Here is a 22,301-nt window from a genome sequence, read left to right on the forward strand (position 1 = left end):
GGAGAACGCCAGACCCGGGTCCTCCTGTTGCCTACTGTAAGGAAGAAATGCAAGGAAAAGCAGAGAAAGACCTCCCTGTTTTTTCCATTTTCTGTTTCCAAATTGCAGCAACCCATCAAAACCATAACACTTTACTAGAATTATGGTCAACTAGTGATTATGGTAATTATTTTTATAATCCAAGTTTATCCTTTTTCCTTATTTATATCTTTATATAGGTGTACTTTGCAAGAACTTTTGATAATGAACAGGTGCATGTGTAATTTTTATGAAATACAGTGATTTTTTAAAAATTAAGAACCCATTAGTGCTTCTTTTTCTTGTTTTTAATGTTTAATGTTTAAAAGAGTACAAAATAGGCTTTATTTTTTTTGTTGTTGTTTTTGATTTTCTTTTTCAATACCAGGGATAAAACTCAGGACTTTGTCAGGTGGGCACTTAAGCTGTGAGCTGTTTCCCTGGCCAAAATAGTATTAAGACAGAAAAGTTACAAGCGATACAAAATTTCACTTAATTAAGTAATGTGAATTTCACAGTATTCAGTGTTATGCATAGTGTTATTTTCAAACCATTTTTTCATATTACCGGTTATGTCCACAGTAAATTGGAAGAAGAAGAAGAAAAAAAGAAAGAAATGTTAAGAAATTAAGAAGAGAAAAAGTACAAACAATTGAAAAAAGGTGACAAAACAAATTAAGCATTATTTGTTCCTTTCCATAGACCAGCAGAAATTCACAATTCAGTTGTCCAAAGCATCCTGCTTACATACATAGATAAATCTCTTTCCCCTACTCCCTTTCCTGTCCTTCTCAACTCAGTAACTCTTTCGTTTTGAATAAGTTCATTCCCTTTTGTGTTGCTAAGATTCTGGGGCTGGCACCCACCCCAGTGGTTGAACTTGCCAGGCAGGCTTTAACTCCCCAGCCCCTCATTAGCATTCTTATTTAGGTATGTCTCTAAAGTGACAGGCACTTAGAGCTGAGACTTTGGAAGTAATTGGATTTGGGGAGTTATAGCTGACTTGCTAGGTGTCTGGCAGAAGAGGCTAGTCACTGGGGAAGACATAGAAGGGATTAGCGGTCAGGCACACACACACACGCACACACACACACACACACACACACGCTACACAAGCACGCATGTACGCATACACACTCGCTCACCTCTAGGCCCTGTGAACTGAAACCGACCCTTGCTCCTTTTAAGTTATATTAGGCATTGTGTTATACCTAACACTGTCCCAAAGATGAGGAAATGACTAAGACCAGACACCAATCATAGAATTTAAATTTTATTGCTTTTTTATTGGGGAAGTAGGTTATTGGAAATGTGAAGATTTAATCACATTTTGGGGACTTTCTGTATTTTCTAGGATATAAAGTGATTAAGTTTTGGTGGAAACTCAAAGTAATTTCCACTGGTGATCCTCTTCCCACCCACACCAAGAGTATTTCTGTTCTAATAAACTTCAACTACTAAAAATGTAGCAATTATTTCTTTGTTTGGAGAATTATGAAGACAAATATTAATTTTATAATTTAAATTATAAATATATGAGAAAGTAATATAATATTTCCTATATGTTTCTATTACAGGCAGTTAAACCAGAAAATAACTGAGCTACAGTAAAGCACCTGTAGCAAACACCTATGAAGAGAAAAAGCTTCATCTGCTTTTTAATAGTTCCTCATTGATATTGTGGTTTTTAAAATGGAATTAAAAGCACAGATGGAGGCTACAGCCTGTAATTTCAGCAACCCAGGAGGCAGAGGCAGACAGACCACAGTTTAAAGCCACACTGGATGATTTAGGGAGATACTGTGTCAATATAAACAGGAAAAAAAGGAACTGGGTTGTATTTCAATGATAAAACTCATTCTTAGCATGCCTTTTGGTCTAATTCCCAGTTCTACAGAAAAGGAAAGGGGATTGAGAAGTTGAAGATATTTTTCTTAGATTCACTTTAGGTTGAAGAATTTTTGGCTTAAAGGCAAGTTGATTTCAAGACTAGATTTGTTACAATGCCACATGAAACCAATGTTTGTAAAAACAACCAAACAAATCTAATATATAGGGCTGGGGAGATGGTTCAGTAGAATAAGTGCTTGAATGGCAAGTGCAAGGGCCTGAGTTCAATCCCCGGTTCTAGCAAAATATAAATAAATAAATAAATAAAAAATAAATAAATAAAATCTAATAAATAAAGTGAAGGAATTTGACCACTGTTATGCTGCTTTGAGCGGAGACCAGTTTGCACCCCTTCCCCCTACCATGCTTGACACCTGCTGCAGATGTATCCTCACCAGGCAGTAAGTCCTGCTCTTGACAAACAACATACAATTCACTGTGTGTTCTCAAGCCCTGTGTGGGACAAATGGGCAGAACTTCTTTGTACTGAAGTAGTCAGTGCTCCCATTGTGACTTCTTCCTTTCACAGAAAGACCTTATAGTCTGTTTCATTTTTCCATTCAAATATTACACATTCCCTCCAATGTGTGAATGCTGAGTGGGTTTCTTTATGGCTACACAGGAGAAACATTGTTATAAAAGCTGGAGCCTTATTTGCATATTCTCTCACAGGGCTTGTGGGTGTGGTCATGCTGGTAGCCTTATTTGTATTGATATCATGAAGCAAGTGGATAGGAAAGAGTACATATGTGTTTTTTTCTTCTTTCTGAATAATTTCACTGTTAAGCTCCAGTGTTATCTGAGTCGGCAGTCCATGGTGGGGTGAAATCCCAATGTAGGAAAGGGCAGCGAGAAACAGCCCAGGCATGGGATATTGCAATGTTTGCAACAGCAGGTCTTTGTAGAGGGTCTATTGCTTGTGACCAGAAAGCCCACCCCAGGCTTCCTCTAAGAGGCTGCACTCTTAGAGCTGTTAGAGAAGGCATAATTATCACAACTTGAGGAAGATTCTCACTAGTACAGAGAGAGAGAAACTATATTTGCCTGCCCAGAAGATATAAAAACTATAAAAGAAGACAGATTTGTCAGACTTAGAGAAGGATACTTTCAGTTGATTTTTCAAAGGCATTTAAAAAAATATTCTTTGCTACGCTCTGTACTCACTGTATGTTTTTGTACTTTCACAAAAATACTCACAAACATATCAAAAGGAGCATTCCTTTCCTCTCCCAGCATTTATTAGTGAATTTCTTTGTAAATTCCCCCAAAAGAAACTTGGACTAACTTAGAGAAACATACACTTCAGTATATATCATGAATTATAACACTAAGAGCTACTTATTTTATTTTTATCACAATACCGAATTCTTAAGGCGTCCACGTGGTGTACGGTGAGCATAGTCTCTCACAGGGTTTCTGGCTGTGGTCATGCTTGGTTCTCTTCATTGTGCTGCGCCTCCTGTCCTTAAATCATTTTCTTAGGGCAAAGGATTTATTTCTGGCATTTCACAGATCCGAAACTTAGTGAAGAAGCAAGTTACATCATTCCAGTTTTTCCGTGGGTTTGAAGAGTCCCTTATGGTGACACAGTCCTCTACGCTGACGATGTTGTTGGGCTCCCCTACATCCCAGAAGCTAGGAAAGAGAGAAGGGGGAGTTTAATTCCCAGGAAGGAAAAATAAAGAAACCTAACATATTGGGCAAGTCATATTTGTATTGTTTTATGTCACAATAACCCTACCAGGTAGTTCTTACCATCTTCATTTGTCAGTGAAACAAAGGAATCACGGGTAAGCTGGAGCCCTTGGGCAAGTCTTAGAGATTGTGGGGAACGGGGCCCAGTGGCTTCTACCTCTCTTTGTTTTAGACCCATGGTGAGAAGGCATAGGGAGGATTGACATCTAATGGTTTTGCTTCCTTTGCGCTACTCCTCACGTAAATCGGAATTCCCTATTCCGCAGAGTATTCATTAATTTAGGGAGGCTGTACTCTTAGAGAAGTTAGAGAAGTCATCTAATACATCTGCCCTTTAGGTTGTTCAAATTGAAGTAAACACTAATAACATTGGCATATTGTAGGAAGTGGCAATCGTCATAAAATGAAATGAAAAAAACTTTGAAAATTCTAAAGTCCTGTGCTTTTAAGAGTGTAAAAGCCTATGAAAAGGATCTTATGATGAAATAGCTCTCACTGTCACATTGTAAGTATCCACTTCCTATCCAAATTAAGTGGTTTATTTTCAAGTTTACAACAGTTTTCAGAAAAGATTCAGTTTTACTTTTTTTTTTCCTCTTCTACATTTTCACTCATTGATGCTTGCACTTGAATATTGTTTTTATCTATTATTTCCTTTTGAGTCTTCAGTCATTCCCAGGGAAAGGAAGACTGCACTGCTGTTTTCTCTCCTAGCTCAGCCTCTTCCTATGGCTAGCAGCATAAAAGATGGATCTGAATGCACCTTATGTAACAAAAGAAATCTCCCTAAACAATGAGCTAATATTAGGACTGAAAGTAGTGTGAAAAATTGCCTACCAAAAGGTTCTTACCTCAGAGAGAAAGGTGTGTCATCCACCCACTGCCACTGACCTTCAACCACCTGGTCTGTTAATCCAATAAAATACTCATTGTTTTTAGGTTTTACATAGAAAAGGAATTCCTGTGGACGAAACATAATCAAAAGAGAGAAAACAACTATTTCAGTTCTGAAGGGATGTTGAAACTGTTGAAATAAAATAGGATGTAATCAGGAGGTAATAGATCAATGAACTTTGAAATTGTAAGATTTTCAGAGATTGCCTATTAAACTTTCTATTGTGGTAAATATACATAGGAAAAATAACTGAGAAATAACTTCAAAATAGATTTTCAATAATTACTCAATGTTCCTGTGCTGCTGTTGGTAGTCAAATGTCACATACATCCTCTACAAAGCATCACCAATCATAAATTAGAGATAATGGACAATAATTGCTTGCTCTAGTTGAGATGATGTGCCCAAACAATCAACTCCCAATCTTGTGTCTTCTGCTGCCCGACTAATCAAATTTCATGTAGAAACCAACTTTTTGTCAACATCTCCTAGTATTGAAAATCACTTAAAGTAGATTTTGACTCACAGAGGAGATGAGAATAACCTACTTGTCAATATAGTCACTGAATAGTCACTAAGAGGCAAACATGTATGCAGAAAAGATGGACTCTGCGAAAAATGTCACATGAGCATCAGGGACTGTACTTAAATTACCTGTTCCTTCTCTGTGTTGATAACCACAAGATGAGCCCCCATGCCTGAGCAGTTTTTTAAACTTTCTGTCCAGGTCATGACATCGGTAGAAAAGAAGTAGCAGCTAGACTGAAAATGTTTCCAGTTCAGTGGACAACAGTTCTTAAGGGACCCTGGGAGAGAGGCTTCAGTGAGTACTCCTGTTGAACTGAATAATAAAACTTAAAATTTCTTCCCATCCTGCAGAATCATACACTAACAATTCATTTATAATTAGAAGCTTCAATAAACATAAATAGCAATTTTCTTGGCTTTTGAATGCAACGTTTACTTTTTAGATACCTGTGCCAATAAATCCAATATTATATGCAATCTATATCATATTTGTAATTTATATATGACTCTATCATTTATTCTTAGTCTACCAAGAACGCAAATTATAAGCTATGCATTTTCATGGGTGACTCCTAAGCCACCTCTAAACTACTGGTTAAATGGTAAAAATGGTTAAATTTCTTAGAATTATAGAACTTCATTTTTTGAAATTTATTAAAAATAAAAGTTCACTTCTTCATTTAATAAAGAAGTTATAGCTCAAAGAATAAAGTCGCTCTCCTAATGTCATTTAGTTTTGTACTAAGGCAGGAAAGAAGATAATAGTTAAGAGCATCCTATTCAAATTTATTCTAAACAAATTCTTATGTCCGTGAAATTTCCTACTCCAATACTAATTGCATGTCCATAATTTTGTAGCTATCCTCTTACTAATTCCTTGCATACCACAGGTGGTATAGTACATTTTGGTTTTGAAAAACATAGGGCATAATTTTACTTACTACAGAGTTAGTTCAGAATACAGAGAATGTTGATGTATAAATTTTGATGTTCAAGTTTGGGGTAATTATACCTGATCCATAATTGATGCAGGAAATCACTTGATAATCTTTATGTGGCTGTAACTTTTTCTCATCACAAATTCGAAAGCTCCGATATGTTACTGTAAGATAAAAGGCACAATGTATTTTGGAAAAAATCAATTTTTCAGTTTTAAATTCACAATGTAATTACCAATAATTTTAATTATTTTTAACTCTTTACTCTTCCATATGCAAAAGCACTGGGGTGCATTAGCTCAAAGAAATAACAGAGAAGCCAATTTTCATGTTTTTCTTGATTTACAATGAGAGGTTAATCTTAATTTAGACCCACACACCCAAGGGAAAGCTAACATGTTTTCACTTTTAAGACAAACTAAACTTTGTCTATTCTTCCTTCCTTAAAATTTATTTGTGATCTTGACTAGTAAGTCCAAGTTTCAAGCTTGCATCTTAGGGAAGACTTTATTGATGTTAGTGGTACAAAAGAAAGAACTTAAGACCACCAACGTGCGCAATATACATCATGAAAAAATATGTCAGAGAGCACTGAAAATTGGTAAGAATGCTGTACCAGTGAGGGCCATTTGCTTGAGGAACATCTTGGAGTTAACAGGCAAAATGTGCTACTAAAGATCATTTTGTAGGATAAGAGAAATTGCAGGCAGCACAGAGGATTTCATTAAGTTAGATTTCCAGAACCCACCAACACAACGGGTGATAAAACAGGCAGTGAGAAGCAGGATGGAGATGCCAGCCACAGTCCAAAAGCAGCCCTGGTGAGAGAAGCAGCTTTTCTCTGTAGAAAAAAGGCACAAACCCAGTCAGCTTTCCTGAAGCAAGACACAAGAAATGGTAACAGAGTCTTATTTACTCATTTATTTTTTCCCACTCATATTGCATTGAGTAATTCCTGAACTTTACCATGGATGAGAACCTCTTGGAGAGCTCCTTAAAACACAGATTTCTGGGCTTGGCTCCTGAGTCAACAGTTCATTAGGACTTGTGCAGATAAGAGTGCTCTGAGGATGCTGAGGCTGGAGGAGTGAGGGCCGTGTTTCAAGAACCACTGAGTTAACCGTCCCTGCTAGGAGGACTGACTGGTGAATTCAGGTGTGATTCGTCCCAGGTCTCTTTTTGAAAAGACATTTTATCCATCTTCTGTATATACATGCATGGTTTTGCCCCTACCTTATTTCCTAACTTTTCTCCTTTCTCTGTCTTTGTTAAATCCTTAAATTCTGTTTCTTTGCATTTAACTGTGTCTGTTATATCTTTCAGTTTTTGTTTCTTTTTTTTTTTGAGTTCTTACACTAGGGAGACAATATGACATTTAATCCATGTGGGTCGGTTTAATCCCACTTAAGAGTATACCCTCAAGTTGAATATATCTATATACAAGATAGATAAGGCAACAATCCTAAGAATTTCCATCAGGTTTTTGAAAATAACAGTTAGTGGGTAGAATTTTCATCCTGACTAACTCTACATGTTGATATCTATGAATTAAGCAACTACATTGAGGACAGCAACGTGTAATACTAAAACCATGCTTGAAATACCTGTCATCTTGGTCTTCCAAATGCGTACCATTTCTAATGTCACATCAATTATTACTATACTCTCTTTAAAGTAAATCTTTAAAAAAAGATAAAAATGAGAGACAAGAATAAAAATTTAAGATTTCTTGAAAGCATGTAGTAATTTTCAATCTTATGTCCCATCTTGCATAACTATATCTGTTAATCTGAGCAACAGATTTGATGATAAAAATAGATAATGTATCAGTCACTGTAGGTCAGATATTCTTGTTTTGAAAATCTGTAATGTATTTATTGTTATATGTTACTCTGTTTCTGTCTTTGCTTTTGTTTTTCTTGCTTTTGTTTTTACTCTTCAAAATAAAATTATATATAAAAAGACATTTTAAAGATTACTTCAAAAATGTTTAGACCTTTTCCCATGTAGTTTTTCCCTCTTTTACGCCTTCCCACAGTACTCTACTTCTGTCATCACTCCTTCTCATGTCAGTGACTCGTTTTTCAATCTCTCTTGACACAGAAAGTCAGAATTCTCATCTGATACCTTCCCTGTACTTGGGTCAGCAAGCTTTTCTCTATGACTTAGTCTCTAATCTCTCTTTCTTTCTCTTCCTACCCATTCCATGTCTGTCTCCTCTTTTTTCACTTTGATGAATATTTTTTACTCTCCAGTCTCTTATCTGCACCAGTATCTATCATTTATACCAATAAGAGATCAATGGAATGAAGGAAGGAGTTGCAAATCTTACCTGCACATAGTGATGCAGAAGGTTTGGAAGAATTCATTTTTCTTTTCTTTTTCTTTCTCTGTCTTCCTCTCCCAGATCTCTAGTCTCAGTTTCTGGGCCTGGAGGTGTTTGATTGGTATAATTTTAGACAAAGCCAATCTTGACAGATAAACACATTATCTGTTTTAGAAAGTCTAACTGTAAAAGGCCTAAAATATGAACTTATCCTGTGGCTGTGCACTGAACTCAGGATTTCCTTTCTTGCATAAGAGGGGCAGTAGAGTAGACCACAGCAACATGCCAATCCACTTCAGTCCAGACAGAAAAACTTGAGGAAATGATGAAATCGTAAGTGTCAACACAAGATGTTACCACGGGGAAGTACAAGAGACTGAAAACAATGTTTTATTTTGTTTGACAAAATGTCTCACTTTCTTTAAGATCTAACTCACCTCTGATTTCTCCTTGTTAACCCAGATCTTCCTCTAATTTCCCAATTCTGCTTTTATCTCTACCCACACACTTGTTAACCTAAATGGAGGCTCATACTGCAAATCCTCAGTACATGTAGCACACAGCTGTATACAAGGGTGTGTGCATTTATGACACAGAAATTAGAATTTTGTCTTTCATCTACTACCCTCCTCCTCCACTTGGATCTCTTGGATATTCCCTTGTTGAGGATTTTTTTCTCTCTTTTTTCAAAGTGTTAACTGCAAGCTGATGTCTCACGTTGTTCTCAGCTGTTCCAGCTCCACACAACCTCGCACAGCTTCTGCATCTTCAGAGACCTTGTAGGGCCTTTAACACTACTGTTCTAATCTGCTTGGAGAGCTCGGTTCTGTGTGGCTGTCTACTTCAGGAAAAATGGATTTAATTCTCGGAAGAAAAAATTGGGGAGTGGTGCTTCTTAAGATTGTTACATATATGTCATCTCACTCCTTAAAAGTATATAAGAATAAGATCACTCTGGCCTCAGCTGTATTAAGCTCACAAAGGTAGAAACGGAGAAGCATGCGTCACATGAATCCTTAATACTCACTTTTGATGACTCAAGCTTCCCGTGGGTTAGAAACTATTTTGGTCCTAAAGGGACTTTTTATTATTGCAATAGATTGGGAAAGTTCTTCTGCAGCCTTAATTTTATTGTGTTATAGACATATTAGAATATTTAAAAACCATCTAAGTAAGTTGCTATGATTGGTATAGGAGTCTTCCAAAAGCTTATACATTAAAGATTTCTACCCAGGATGGAACAACTGGGAGGCGACATCTGCTTGTTAGAGGGGAGGCCAAGGGCAGGTTTCTATGTCCTTGCTGAGTCAGTTTCCCAGTCTCTCTCTGCTTCCTGTTGTCTACTATGGGGTGTTGTCCTCCTTGGGGACTCAAATCAAAAGGTTAGCTGAAGTTGGACTTGAGGCTCCAGATCATAGGCAAAAATAAACATTTCTTTAATACATATGTGGCCTATATGAAGAATTTTGTTATGGGGTTGGAAGGATAACTAATTCATATTTTATTAACAAATATCACTTGACTAGTAATGACAGTGGATCTAGCGAATGAATGATATAAATCAGTAGGTAATTATAAGTATCACAGTCAATGTTTTACTGATAACCAATTAGTTAACATCAATTAATAATTATTGATTTATAATTATATACTTTCAGATTTTTTTTCTTTATCTTTGATTTCTTTCTAGTAGTTAAAATATCTTAGCCAAGTGTATTTTGTGTGTACACATTTTTACATAAATATATGCAATTTAAAAAGTAAGAAATCCACTATTTAAATAAGTGGCTCTGTGAAGTGGTCAGCAATGATTTTACCTAGTGGAAATGCTTTGACTTGTTATTGCATATATGAACGCTGTGTAGTTCCTCTTTTGTCTGAGAATGTACAAGCGTGACATGATTAAAGATAAGGTGAAAAATGTTTTGCTTTGATACTCTCCTTCCTAGCATCTGTCACATCCTACATCATTAAGTGCTTGATAATAATAAAGACCTCTCAGAGGAAGCCTCTTGATCCCACTGAATTGCAGCCAATATTGCAAACTATAGCACTGTCTTGGAATGAGTAACTCAGAATCCACTGAAAATACAAAGTCCCTGGAAATTTTCTACTATCTAGCGAGTAATTTTATTTATTTATTTATTTATTTATTTATTTATTTATTGTACTTTAGGGCCTACAGAATGTTCAGAATCTCACTACTAGATCGGACTTGTAGTGATCCACCTGTTGATCCTAAGAACGGGGAATACAGGCACATGCGACCTTAGCTAGTTTTTTAAAAATTAAATGTTTTTCTTACTAGAATCAGGACACCAGATGCAATCACAGGACTTTGTGACTCCTTAGAGACTTATACTAACTCTATGTATGGAAAGCAAATTGAAAGCTAAGCAGGTGTACAGCAAACTATTTCTAGAAAACAAAGTAAAATTTACACATTATTCACACCAGACCAAACACCCCACATTCCCTGGACAGGCTCATGTTTGAACACAGTCTGTGCATCTTCTGTAGGGAAACTTTAGTTTATAACAACATTTTCCATAGAATATAATTCTCAATTATACTAGTCCTTATCACTTAATATGAAATTATCGAACATCGTTCCTGTGTTTACTGTTCTCCTCCTTGTATCTCAGGAACATAGTTCTACTCTTTCATTAAATGCACCTCGTTCTCCTGGCTACTATCAAGATGGGAGTTTTATTATCAGTGGACTCTTCCCTAAGAATGACTCATGGAGACATAAGAAGATTTGGATTTCTTTCTTTTTAATGTATTTGGTACAGGGTTTACAGGAACTTACTGGGTGGATTGGACTCATAGTGATTCTCTAGTTTTCAGCCTCGCAAGCACTGGGATTACAGGCATGTACCACCACGCCCAGTCTCAATGGCCATCTCAGCCAGATTTGGAGTTCACTCTACATATTCCGCATCACCTTATGTACATGTGTGACTTTCCTATATACCAGATTATGTTAATGTTTAAGTGTGTAATTACCCTTAATTTTTAAAAAATAATTTTATTGAGAAACAAATATCAATGACAGAGTTTCACAACCGATTATTGGCACATTTTCAATAATTAATACATTGCATATTGTTGTCTTAGTGATTATTCCTTGTACAAGATGCAGACATGATATCCTGTCTCAAACACTATTATAAGGAACCTCTCTATTCATTGAATTAAGAGAATGGAGCTGTATATCTACCTTATTTTGTGTATACAGATACAAAAGGGTCATTCATTTCTATCCCACTTTTTTGGTTAGTTTTGTCAGAGATGGACATTCCATTGTCATTTAAATCCTGTAGGTGCTTGAATTCAGCAAAATCTCCCAATATAGTCCAGTAGTCCATAATAATAGTGAGTTTTCCATAAGATGGGCAATGTCCAAAGTTGTCAACTTGAGCTTTTTACAGCTCAGTATATTAATGGGGCTTTACTTTTTATAATTTTCATACTTTTCTGCTTGATGGTTAAGATAAAGATAAAGCAAGACCTATATATCAAGCAATGTAACTTTTGTATCTGATAAGGTCAGTCAAATCCCCTCAGGATTTAACCTGAGACATTGTACCTCAGATTGCAGATCCTTTGTCAGTGTCAGCCCTGTGGATGAGTCACGGCCATTGCTTGACCAATTTGCTCTCTGTGAAAGCCTGAGAGAATGTTTTCTATCTAGGTGACTTCCTTAGGCACACTCTACATTATTGATCACATTGCTCTGTGGCCCTATAATCTCCTTCATCACAAAGTTTGGGACACAACTCAGCTGTGTACCCTTAATTTTCTAAGTAATTTGTAGATTTGCAAAGTACTCTAGAGTAGAGGAATATTTTTCATTTTTAAAAAACACAGGATATTGTATGGAAATTGTTCCATTTACTGTAATGAAATCATTCCATCACTGTAATGTGTGGTGTTTTTTTTTTTTTTTTTTGGCATCTCTTTTGTGTATTTCCTTGGGTATTCTAACAAAATATTGTTTTGCCTGAAACATAACCTGATACCAATGGCAAGAATATATAAAATTCTAACTTTTTATTTTTGCCATTTTCCATTTACTTCATTCTATGACCTTAGTTTCTCAGACACAAGCTGCACTTAACATCAAAATTCCAAAACCAGAAATTTGATTATAAAGCTGATTGCAATTCTGTCTTTGTAACCACCAGGTTCTTAGTATTTTCAACATAATATACTCGCTTCATTTCTTAGATTATTGTTTTCATCTTTTGTGTGACTACTGTGTTTTAGATGTAAAATCTTAGTGAACCGTCTTTTCATCATTGTATTTTAGAGAATTTACTAAGCATTATCAGCATCTGTTGGCCATGAGTTTTGTTATAGAAGAGATCAAGAAGAACTTGAATTTGTTAGTCAATGTGTCCCTGGGATTCAACCTCTTCAGTGTTGACTACACAGAAATGAAGGCCAGGGAGAGTGTTTTGTCTTTGATTTCAGGAGGGAGTCCTAATTATAACTGTAGGGCTAAGAGATACAAGGTGATTGCTGTGATAGGAAGCATTTCAACAGGAATATCAATTCAAATTTCCTGAGTATTAAGTCTCTACAATGTACTACAGGTAATCAGAGAATTCTGGTGTTTGAGGTTAAACATAAAAATATAGTAGTGAATCTCAAACAAAATTCAATATGTGCTTATTGAAAGGTTGTGTCACATATTGACTTACGATTTAATTATCTTTTTACTCTAATGTGATTTATACATTACATAAAATTGTGTTTTCACAATAAAATACATGTTTGAAAATGTTTGAAGTGGGTAGAGGAAAATTTATGTAGTCATAATAATTATGATATATAATTCAGTATGAGAGAATTTTTATATTATTTGTCATGTTAGCATCCCGTCTGTTGTTCTCCTAGGCAATTATAAAAGATGGTATATATTGGATATGGACATTCTATTCATCTATTATCTCCACTTTTTAAAAAGTGTATGAACAGTTTCCATTAGTTTTTTTATGTCACTTTAAATTGCACTATCACATTTCTTTTTACAACAGTTATTTAACTGATTCACTATGTTAAGACATTTGTCTTTAATTTTTTCTGTTATAAAGACTGTTTCCAATCATGTTAATGTTTACAACAATTTTATGGATCCATGCAACTTCTTTTAGATATTTTTCTAGTGGTGGTACTTACAAGTCAAATGTGTTGATAGCTTAAGGCATAAAGTAAGCATTATTATTTACAAACAGAATTTTATTCTACCAGCAGCTGAGAATCTCTGTTCTCTCCCACTTTGTTATGACTGGATTTATTTGAAAAATATTTGTGAAGTATATTAAGAAATATAATGCTGCATTTTTTCTGTTTAACTTTCATTTTCTCACATTCATAAGTTAATGTTGTTTCTTTTTTGTATTTTTAATCTTATTCTTTGCTTATGTCATGGTGGGAAATAATTTTATTCTTTTTTGACTGACTGAAAACAGTTCTTACTTTTGACTAGCCCTTATAAACAAATGCTAATGTTCAAATCACATTGAAGAAGGTAGGCTCTTTTTATCATATGGGCCTCAAACATGTGGAGGTTAAAATTCATAATGTAAAAGTTAAAAGGAGGCAACCAAGGGGAGTAAAAGAGCCATGGGAGGTAGAAGAGTGTGGAAAGCTCAAAGCCAGACATTTGAGAATATGAAGATGTCACAGTCAAACCCTTTAATTTTTATAACTAATATGCATCAATAATTTTAATAAAATTATCAAATGGTCACAATATTTGATACTTAATATTTTAGAAAATGTTAAGTAAAAATAAGGATAAATTAACTTGATGAGCATCACATGATCAAGTTTTGACAAATGGAAATAAAGACAATTTTATTATCTTGTTTCAACTATTAAAAATCTATTTAGGGCCAGCCAAATAGCTCAGCAGATTAAAGAGCCTGCAAGCCAGAGCAGGGGCCAGGGTTTGAACCCCAGGCCTGCTGTGCCAGTCCCGCTCCCCAGGTTGCGCTGAGACTGTGATTGAGACTGGGCATAGTGGCACGCGCCTGTATCTCATCCCTAGGGAGACTGAAAACAGGAGAATCACAAGTTCAGTCTAGTAGTGGGATTGTGAATACCCTGTATAACTTTCTCTAAAATACAGAAAAAAAATCTATTTCAATATTGAGTTTTTCTTTGTGCCATTTTTTTTTCCTCTGTATTTTAGGGAAGGGTCTATAGGGTGTTCAGGGTTTCACTACTCTATCAGACTCGTAGTGATTCTCCTGTTTCCAGCCTCCCAGGTGGTGGGATTACAGGCGCATGCCACCACACCAGTCTCAATTGCCATCTCAGTGTACCTCGGAGGCAGGGCCATCATGGCTTGTGGTGCCAGGGATCGAATCCTGGTCCCTGCATTGCCTAAGCAGGCACTTTAATCTGCTGAGCTGTTTGGCCAGAACTTCTTTGTGATTTACCTTCTTACTAAAGTATATATTCATCTTTATTTAAATCTTTATGATTTAAATCTCTCTCTCTGTTTCTCTCTCTGTCTAAACTACTCATTTATTCACCCATTAGTTCCAAACATTTATTCAGCCTCTCTAAAGATTATAATTTTGAATTTTTTAAAAAGGGAGTGGGGCTGGAGAGATGCCTCAGTGGTCTAAAGCACCTACTTGGAACAAGCTTAGCAAAGGCATCAGGGACCGCGGTTCGATCCCCCAGCACCACATGCCAGCCAGCCCCGTCCCCTGGTGGGCTGAGCCGGCCGCACACACACACCACACTCTCTCTCTCTCTCTCTCTCTCTCTCTCTCTCTCTCAAATAAATAAAAAAAAATAAAAAAAAAGGGAGTGCTCTTAAACATTCAAGTTTAATGGTTAGCTCGTGAATATGATTTAAATTTTGGAGGAGAGATATAAAGTTGGGAGACGTGAGAATATGTATTTGTTTAAATGAAGGGAAAATAACATAGTGCTAATCTTTTCTGATATTAAGAACCTGAGAAGCCAGTAAAGATACTGTACATTATATTCTGGAAATATAGTGCTTTAGAAAAAGGAATCCTGAAACTGAGTAAGGAGGATTATTCAAGGAAAAGAAAATTATCAGATTATAAGGGCAAATTATTTAAAATGAATTTTGAGAAATAGTCATTCTATTTAGCATGTTAGGTAGTCAGTGCCCTAAAGATTTAAAAATAGAGAAGCAATGAAGACACCTGATAGAAAGTCAAGAGATGCCAGGGAATAGCAGCACAGACAGAGTCAAGCATTTTGTGTAAGAAGTGGTGCAACACATAGACAACTGGAGGGTACTGGATGGAGACATTATATGAGATGACTGGGAAGATATCCTGGCCTTTTTCTAAGCCATTTTGTTTTGGGAAAGTTTTGTATCCATACTTGAGCATAACAGAAAAACATAGGAATTTGTAGCAAAATACAGATCTTTTAAAAAATGAATTTGGAAATGTTTAATATATTTTTATTTATCTGTTTATTTAGCTTATATTTATATCTTCAAGATAAACCTCTATTTTCATGATCCAGAAAGGATAAAGCTTAGTACAGGAAGTTTCAGGTTTTCAAAGCAATTTTGAAGTTTCCTTTACTACAGATGAGGGATATGAACACCTTTTGTGGTTCTATTTGAATATGTTTCTTAAAGCAATAAAGAAAGGAGTATACATAAGGTAAGTTGTGAAAATTAAGTGACCAATGATATATAATAAATTGGTATTTATTAATCATTTTCTCAATTGTTTTATTACAGTGAATATAACAGGATAAATTAATCATTGGTGAATAAATATTCTGAATTTGTGTAAGCAGTAACTATGTTTTCTGTTTAGATCAGTTATGGTCCATTTGATCTCAGTCTTTGAGCCAGCATCCAGCTCCAATCTATTTACCAGTTTCCTATGAACAATGCAGCTCTGTATCAGAGTCTCTTTCAACTAATGTTGCATTTTGGCTGGGTCTGGGTTGGCCTCATTCTTCCAGATGACATTGTTGCAGGCAGCAGAATTGGATAGAAATATTATAGGCAGTCAGACAGGGCTAGGTCCTCTAAGGAGATAATACAGAAGACAAGACACTTTACAACTGTGGGAGGAATGGATGCTCCTGATGTCAGCCAGACCTAAAGACCAAAGATAAAATGAATGCTAATCTCCCTAAAAATTAGCATCAGGGATTGATCTTCACCCTGAGAAAGCAAGGAAATATCATTATCTGATGGCTACCAGATAAGGTCTTGTTCTACATTCATGCCTGCTTGCTATGTGACTCGTTACCCCATTGGTCCTGGACTTAATCAATTTAACCTGAGCAATGGTACTTGTATTCCCATTGGTTGATCATAGTTTTGTTCCACCCCACAATCACCTAAGTGAGTTTACATTTTCTCCACCTTAGCCCTGCATGGTGTTATACTCTAAAAGTCCCTGGAATAGACAGCTTCCTGGGGAACAACTCACTCAGGTCCCCCTCCCGTCCCTCTCTCGGACAGGAGTTTCCTTTCTCCCAATAAATATATTCAGCTCATAACCTCCATTTGTTCCTAAAATTCATTCTTCAGTTTTAGAGAACATGAACTCATCCGGGTCAGGTCAGGAGATCATTCTTCCCCTATATCATTTGGAAGTTCCCTATATCATTTGGAGGTCACCCATTCAAGATCAATTTTTCTCCGTATATCAACATCAAAGGAAGAAGTGTTTCTCCAGGACATGACACAAGAGATGAACAACCATGAGCTATGTCTCTAATTTGCAGAAAGGATTCCAGAGTTTTCTGCTAAGGACACAGTGAACAGGCAACTGTTTATTGAAATATTTGCACCTACAAATATCAGTGTTACATTTGGTGACACTCTCTTCTCAGATTTGTATATAACATCCATTGCAATACTCTATTTGGTAATATCTGGGTCGCAACTTCTGATTGGGATATAACTATATTGTCCTTTGAAGAACATCTGAGTTACACGTAGTTTGGTGGAGGATTATCTTTTTCTTTCCACAAGGAAGAGATCACTGGTTTTAAAGATTTTCCAAGAACTGCTAAGCCTACAAAATAGCCTCACAATATTTTTATCCAGGGTGTGTGGTCTATGTTGTTTGAATGTCCATATTTGGATCAACATGGAATCAAGACACTGAGTTAATGTGAACAAAATGGTAGCCTGGGAACTCAATTCTGCATGTTTAGGATATGAATACTTCCCCCCAGACTTATGATGTTTATGCTGCTGTGTATATTATTGCCCGGCCACTTCACAAAGAGCTCTCACTCAGAGTGGAGGAAGAATCACTTGACAAAGGTGCGTATGTGACACCTCATCCATGGCAGGTAATGAAAGCTCATTCTTCTAGATCCCCAGGGCAATGGGCTATGCCTTGTCTTTCCTTTTCTTGACACAGTTTTTTTTTTTTAAAGAATTCTTCTTAAATTATATGGAAAACAGACAGAATTGCTTTCTTGTGCTCTTTCCATTAATCCCATTTATGTCTCCATGTTTCATAGAGTCTTTTAATAAGATAGATACATTTTCTTCTAATTTTTATCTTCAAGATAATTTGCTGTTAGATTTCCTAAAGAGTTAAAAAAGAGTTATTCTCAAATTATTTTTAGGAAAGTCTCTCCTTTTACTATGGCAATTAAAAGATTACTGTAAATATTGCTGTTTATTGAAGACCACTTAAGGATTGTTTCTTTATTGTTTATATTCTTATTCATCTCAGTGTCCCATGTTTTTAGCTTAAAAAATTTAGTGGGGTATCTATCCCAAACTATCCTTTTTCATATTACTGAACACATAGCCTATACATTTTAGTTATCCTCTTAGCAAAAATTCAATGAAGTTGATTTTCTTAGATACAATTAATTATGTTTGTCATGTATTCACCCAGAGAAAACTCAGATCTATGCAGAAATAAACAAATGTGGGTAGATAGCCACTTAGTTTCCTTTTAAGATTAATGATATACTTTTTACTTTATTATAAATATAATTCCATATCAGTGCATGAAAATGTAATGGCATGGGCAGAATTCACTCTCATTTGTTTTGTGGATTGGAGTTTTACCATTGATAGAGATGGCTGTATAACCTGTCATTCATTTACTTATCAAATACAAAACACTTTTAGTATGCACATTTTTCAGTTGTATCTTTTTCCAAATTTTATGTTTTTGGCTACTTTTTTCATTTATAGAAGCTTAAATAATGTTTAAATGTATTCTTTCAGGTATTTGTATTGACAATATTTTCTGCTCCGTGAGCTGATTACTCATTTTGGATTTTGGATAAGAAAAGTTATTAATTTCAAAATAATCTAACATTGTTTTTCCACTTTATAGTTTATGCTTTCTGTTCTGTGAGAAATCTGGTTCCACCAAAGTAGTGAAGATTATTCTTTATCTCTTTAGTTTTCTTCTAAGCATTCTATTGCTTTCTATTTCAAATTTAGACAGTGAAACACTTGAAACTGATTTTTTGTGTGTTGTAAAATAATATGAGCACATAGTAGGATCAAAATGATTCTTCTCCAGTATAGAAAATCAGGTAGCTGAACAATTATGGAAGGAGATATGTTTTATTCTAATCCTGTGTACTCTCACCTTTAAATTAGATGTTTACGTGTATAACTCTTTTTGATTCTTTAGCTTGCTAAACTACTCAGTTCTGGTTTTACAGTATTAAACCATGAGTTACCAGAACTTTGTAAGTTAATATATTTTCTTTTCAATTTAATTTCTATATTGTCAATATTAATTTCACATTATATACTTATTATTTAAATGTTAATTCTACTTTATATTTCAATTTAAAAATTTTTTACTTATTTTTTAAAGTATAACTATTTTACATCTTTTTCTTGTGGCTCAAAATTTTTCTGTAGATGCTTACTGTTTTTCTGTGCACATGCTCAGATAATCTGAAAAGACAATATTTTATTTCTTTCCAATCTTGTTAGACCAGTGAGGCCCCCTTCAGAGAGGTGAATAGAAGTAGCCATAGCTACAACACACGTATGCAGCCTTTAGAAGAAAAATTCAGATATTTAACTTTTGATAATTTTTGCTTCTGTAAGCAATTTGTTAATTGATAATATTGCTTACTAAATGATGAAATCTGTTTTATATGTCAATTTTTTAAGAACTTAATCTTTAATGTTTTTCAAATTTGATGAATACTTTCTGCATCTACTATGATGGCATGCCATTTTAATTTCATTTAATCTATAAACAAAATACTTGAGTTACTTCAAAATGTTAAAGTATGCTTGATTATGCTATATTAGATTTCTTTTGTTAGATTCCATTTACTTGTGTGTCATTGAGATAAATTAGTCTGTACTTTTCACTTTTTCTAGCTTTACTGAGATATACTTGACAAAATTTTACATGTTCCAGGAAAACAACATATTTTTATGCAGTATACCTCTGTAAAGCTGCATTTCAGAGTCACAGCTTTAGTTTTTCACTTATTTTCCTTACAACCTAACTAGTAATTGTTTTCTGAAACCCCAGAAACTTCTTGGAAACTACAAATGTCCTCCACAATTGTTTTTGGGCTGGGGATTTATAAGTAGCCAATCTGAGAGCCTTATTTAGTTCTCCTTAATGCTCATTGGCTGTTGCCCTGTAACTCATTTCAGGGAGATAAACCTGCATTCCTCATGGTAACAGGTTGCTGTAGCCTGCAGGTATCCAGTGTCTTAGGCTTTGCTGTGTCAAAGGTCTAAGAACTCCAAGGTGCAAACACAATGCCCTGCACCTTTCTAAGGTTTCATTAATACAGTGTTGTGTTAAATCAAATTAAATTGCATAATTACAAGAAACAGCATAGTTAGGCTTTAAATTATTAAAAAAGTCTTCTATAGGAGTTTTTCTGACCATATCTGAAATTTACAGTTTTTCACAATTCAGGAATACTCAAGGAACATAACCCCTGTGAATTTTGGATAGACATTGGGAAATAATTAACAAACTTAAGCTAATTAGCATAAGCATAACCTCGTGTGTGTGTGTGTGTGTGTGTGTGTGTGTGTGTGTGAGTGTGTGTTCCTTCTTAGCAGATTTCAAATATACAATATGTAATTATAAAATTATAGTCAGCAGGCTGTATGTTAGGTGTCTGGTACTAACTCATCTTATAGCTGCATTTTTCTTCTCTCTGGCTAATATTTCCCCATTTCTAATAGCACTCAGTCCGTGCTATCTTCCCTTGTACTGTACTTTTCTGAGTTTGTAAATTATGTCACAAATCCAAAGATATTCTTTTCTTGAGACAGAATACTATTCCTTTGCAGATACATGTGTTTTCCAAGCTATTTATTCAAATTAAGTGACACTTAGGATTGTTTCTGTATTTTGGCTCTTGTGCACAGTCCTGGCTTTATCAAATTTATATGTGAATTTTCTCTTTAGTTCAAACTTTTTATAAAAGTCTGAGAAATATAGTAATCATCATTCTTTAAAGATTTGTAGAATTCACCTATGAAATCATTTGGTTCTGGACTTCTCTTTCTTGAAACACTTTGATTATGGCTTTTATTGCTTCACCTGTCATTGACCTATTCAAATTTTCTATTTTTGATGACTCAGTCCTGATAAATTGATGGGTCTTATCATTAGATTTTTATAGATGTTCTAATTTGTCCCAGTAGAGCTGTTCACAGTAGTCTTTTATAATTCATTGTATCTATGTTGTATTAGATACTATGTTTTTGCTTTCATATATTATTATTTTTTATTTTTATTATTGTATGTTTGCAGTAATAGTGGGGAGTTGGTACATATACACACATCTTAATTCCTTTCACTTCTCTTTCTTTCAGGGTTTGGTTTAAAATTTTAAATTTTCCAAGTTTTTTACCTAAAAGTTTATTATTTTATCTTTTAAAATAAATTCATTTTCATGTATCATTTCTATTGCTTTCTATTGATCACATCACATAAGTTTCTGGTCTCATACTCTGCTGACTTCATATTTAAGTTATTGTTTTTTTTTTCGTTCCTAAAAGTATAATAATCAATGGAGATATTCCTTTATTTTTAATGCACTTGTTATTGTAATTTTTTATTGGAATGCTTTTGTTTTATTCTTAAGTTTCATGACATCTCTATACTTCTTTTCTCCATATTTGAGATTTTGTAGGTTGTCTTGAGGATCAGAACATATAATATACTTTGTGCACAATTCACCCATAACAAAAAAGGTTGTGTGTTCTATTTAAGTTGTTCTGGTGTCTTTCCAGGTGCAAATTTGGAAGCAAATTTTCTGTAAGAGGATTAAGTACCAGTATCTTTAAATGCTGACAAAGTGGTACTAAGTCCCATTGGTTCACAATTTTATACCACATGGAGAGCATACTCAAATTTTTACTCTTTCACAACACATTGACAAAATTAGGAGCCCAAACCCAGGCCCAGCAAGTGTGTGGGAGAGCTTCATCACATCCCTGCAGTCCCAGGACCTCTCCAGACCAAGCCCAAGCCTGCCTAATGAGTGAGCCCTTCCTCCATGCTGTCAGAACCCCTCCACCCCTCTGCAGCCAGCCCAAGCCTGCCTCGTGAGTGAAAATTTCCACCTCGATCTATGGGCCACTTCAGACCCAGTCCAAACATAGGCCAGGTGAGTGTGTGAGAGAGATTCCATGCTCCCCTGTGACCCCTGGAGCCCTCCAGACCCAGCCCAGACCTGGCATACAGGACTTGGGTGAAACTCTGCAGCTAAAATCCCTGCATAGAGACTAGGGGCCAGAACCACCCAACTAATCCAGGAGCAGAACATCTTCCCAGAGGGGTACAACAGGTTCATTTCCAAGGGCTGCAGCAGGAAGAAGCTGATCATAGCAGCCAGAAACAAGCCAGGCACAACTAGATGAACTCAAACTTAGTAGATCTGCACATAAATTTCAGTAGGTATTAAGGTTATAACCGTACCAAAACTCTACACCAAAGGTCAGAGGACAGTGCTATACAAAATGAAAAAGAGAAGGAGCAAAAGCAATCTCAAG

The 22,301-nt window shown here is 35.4% G+C and overlaps 1 protein-coding gene across 1 annotated transcript; it reads right to left on the reverse strand.

Annotated features, from left to right (window-relative positions):
• Positions 1-2,116: 2,116 nt before the first annotated feature.
• Positions 2,117-10,297, reverse strand: Clec4e (C-type lectin domain family 4 member E). Its single transcript, XM_004647156.2, has 7 exons — positions 10,286-10,297; positions 8,297-8,484; positions 6,713-6,805; positions 6,039-6,128; positions 5,153-5,304; positions 4,455-4,564; positions 2,117-3,543 (listed from the first exon to the last, which is right to left on the reverse strand). The coding sequence occupies exons 2-7, from the start codon at positions 8,331-8,333 to the stop codon at positions 3,387-3,389; spliced, it is 639 nt and encodes a 212-aa protein (XP_004647213.1). The 5' UTR covers positions 8,334-8,484; positions 10,286-10,297; the 3' UTR covers positions 2,117-3,386.
• Positions 10,298-22,301: the final 12,004 nt, after the last annotated feature.

This window comes from Octodon degus, unplaced genomic scaffold (assembly GCF_000260255.1).
Source record: "Octodon degus isolate 3935 unplaced genomic scaffold, OctDeg1.0 scaffold00288, whole genome shotgun sequence".
NCBI classification, from domain to species: domain Eukaryota; kingdom Metazoa; phylum Chordata; class Mammalia; order Rodentia; family Octodontidae; genus Octodon; species Octodon degus.

Bases quoted from the DNA above. Each gene is read 5' to 3' on its own strand.
- Clec4e (XM_004647156.2), bottom strand. From the start codon at position 8,333: ATGAATTCTTCCAAACCTTCTGCATCACTATGTGCAG. The intron at 6,806-8,296 runs GTAAGATTTGCA...TTTTTTCTACAG, and splicing joins TTCTGCATCACTATGTGCAG to AGAAAAGCTGCTTCTCTCAC. The intron at 6,129-6,712 runs GTGGGTTCTGGA...TTTATCTTACAG, and splicing joins TTTTATCACCCGTTGTGTTG to TAACATATCGGAGCTTTCGA.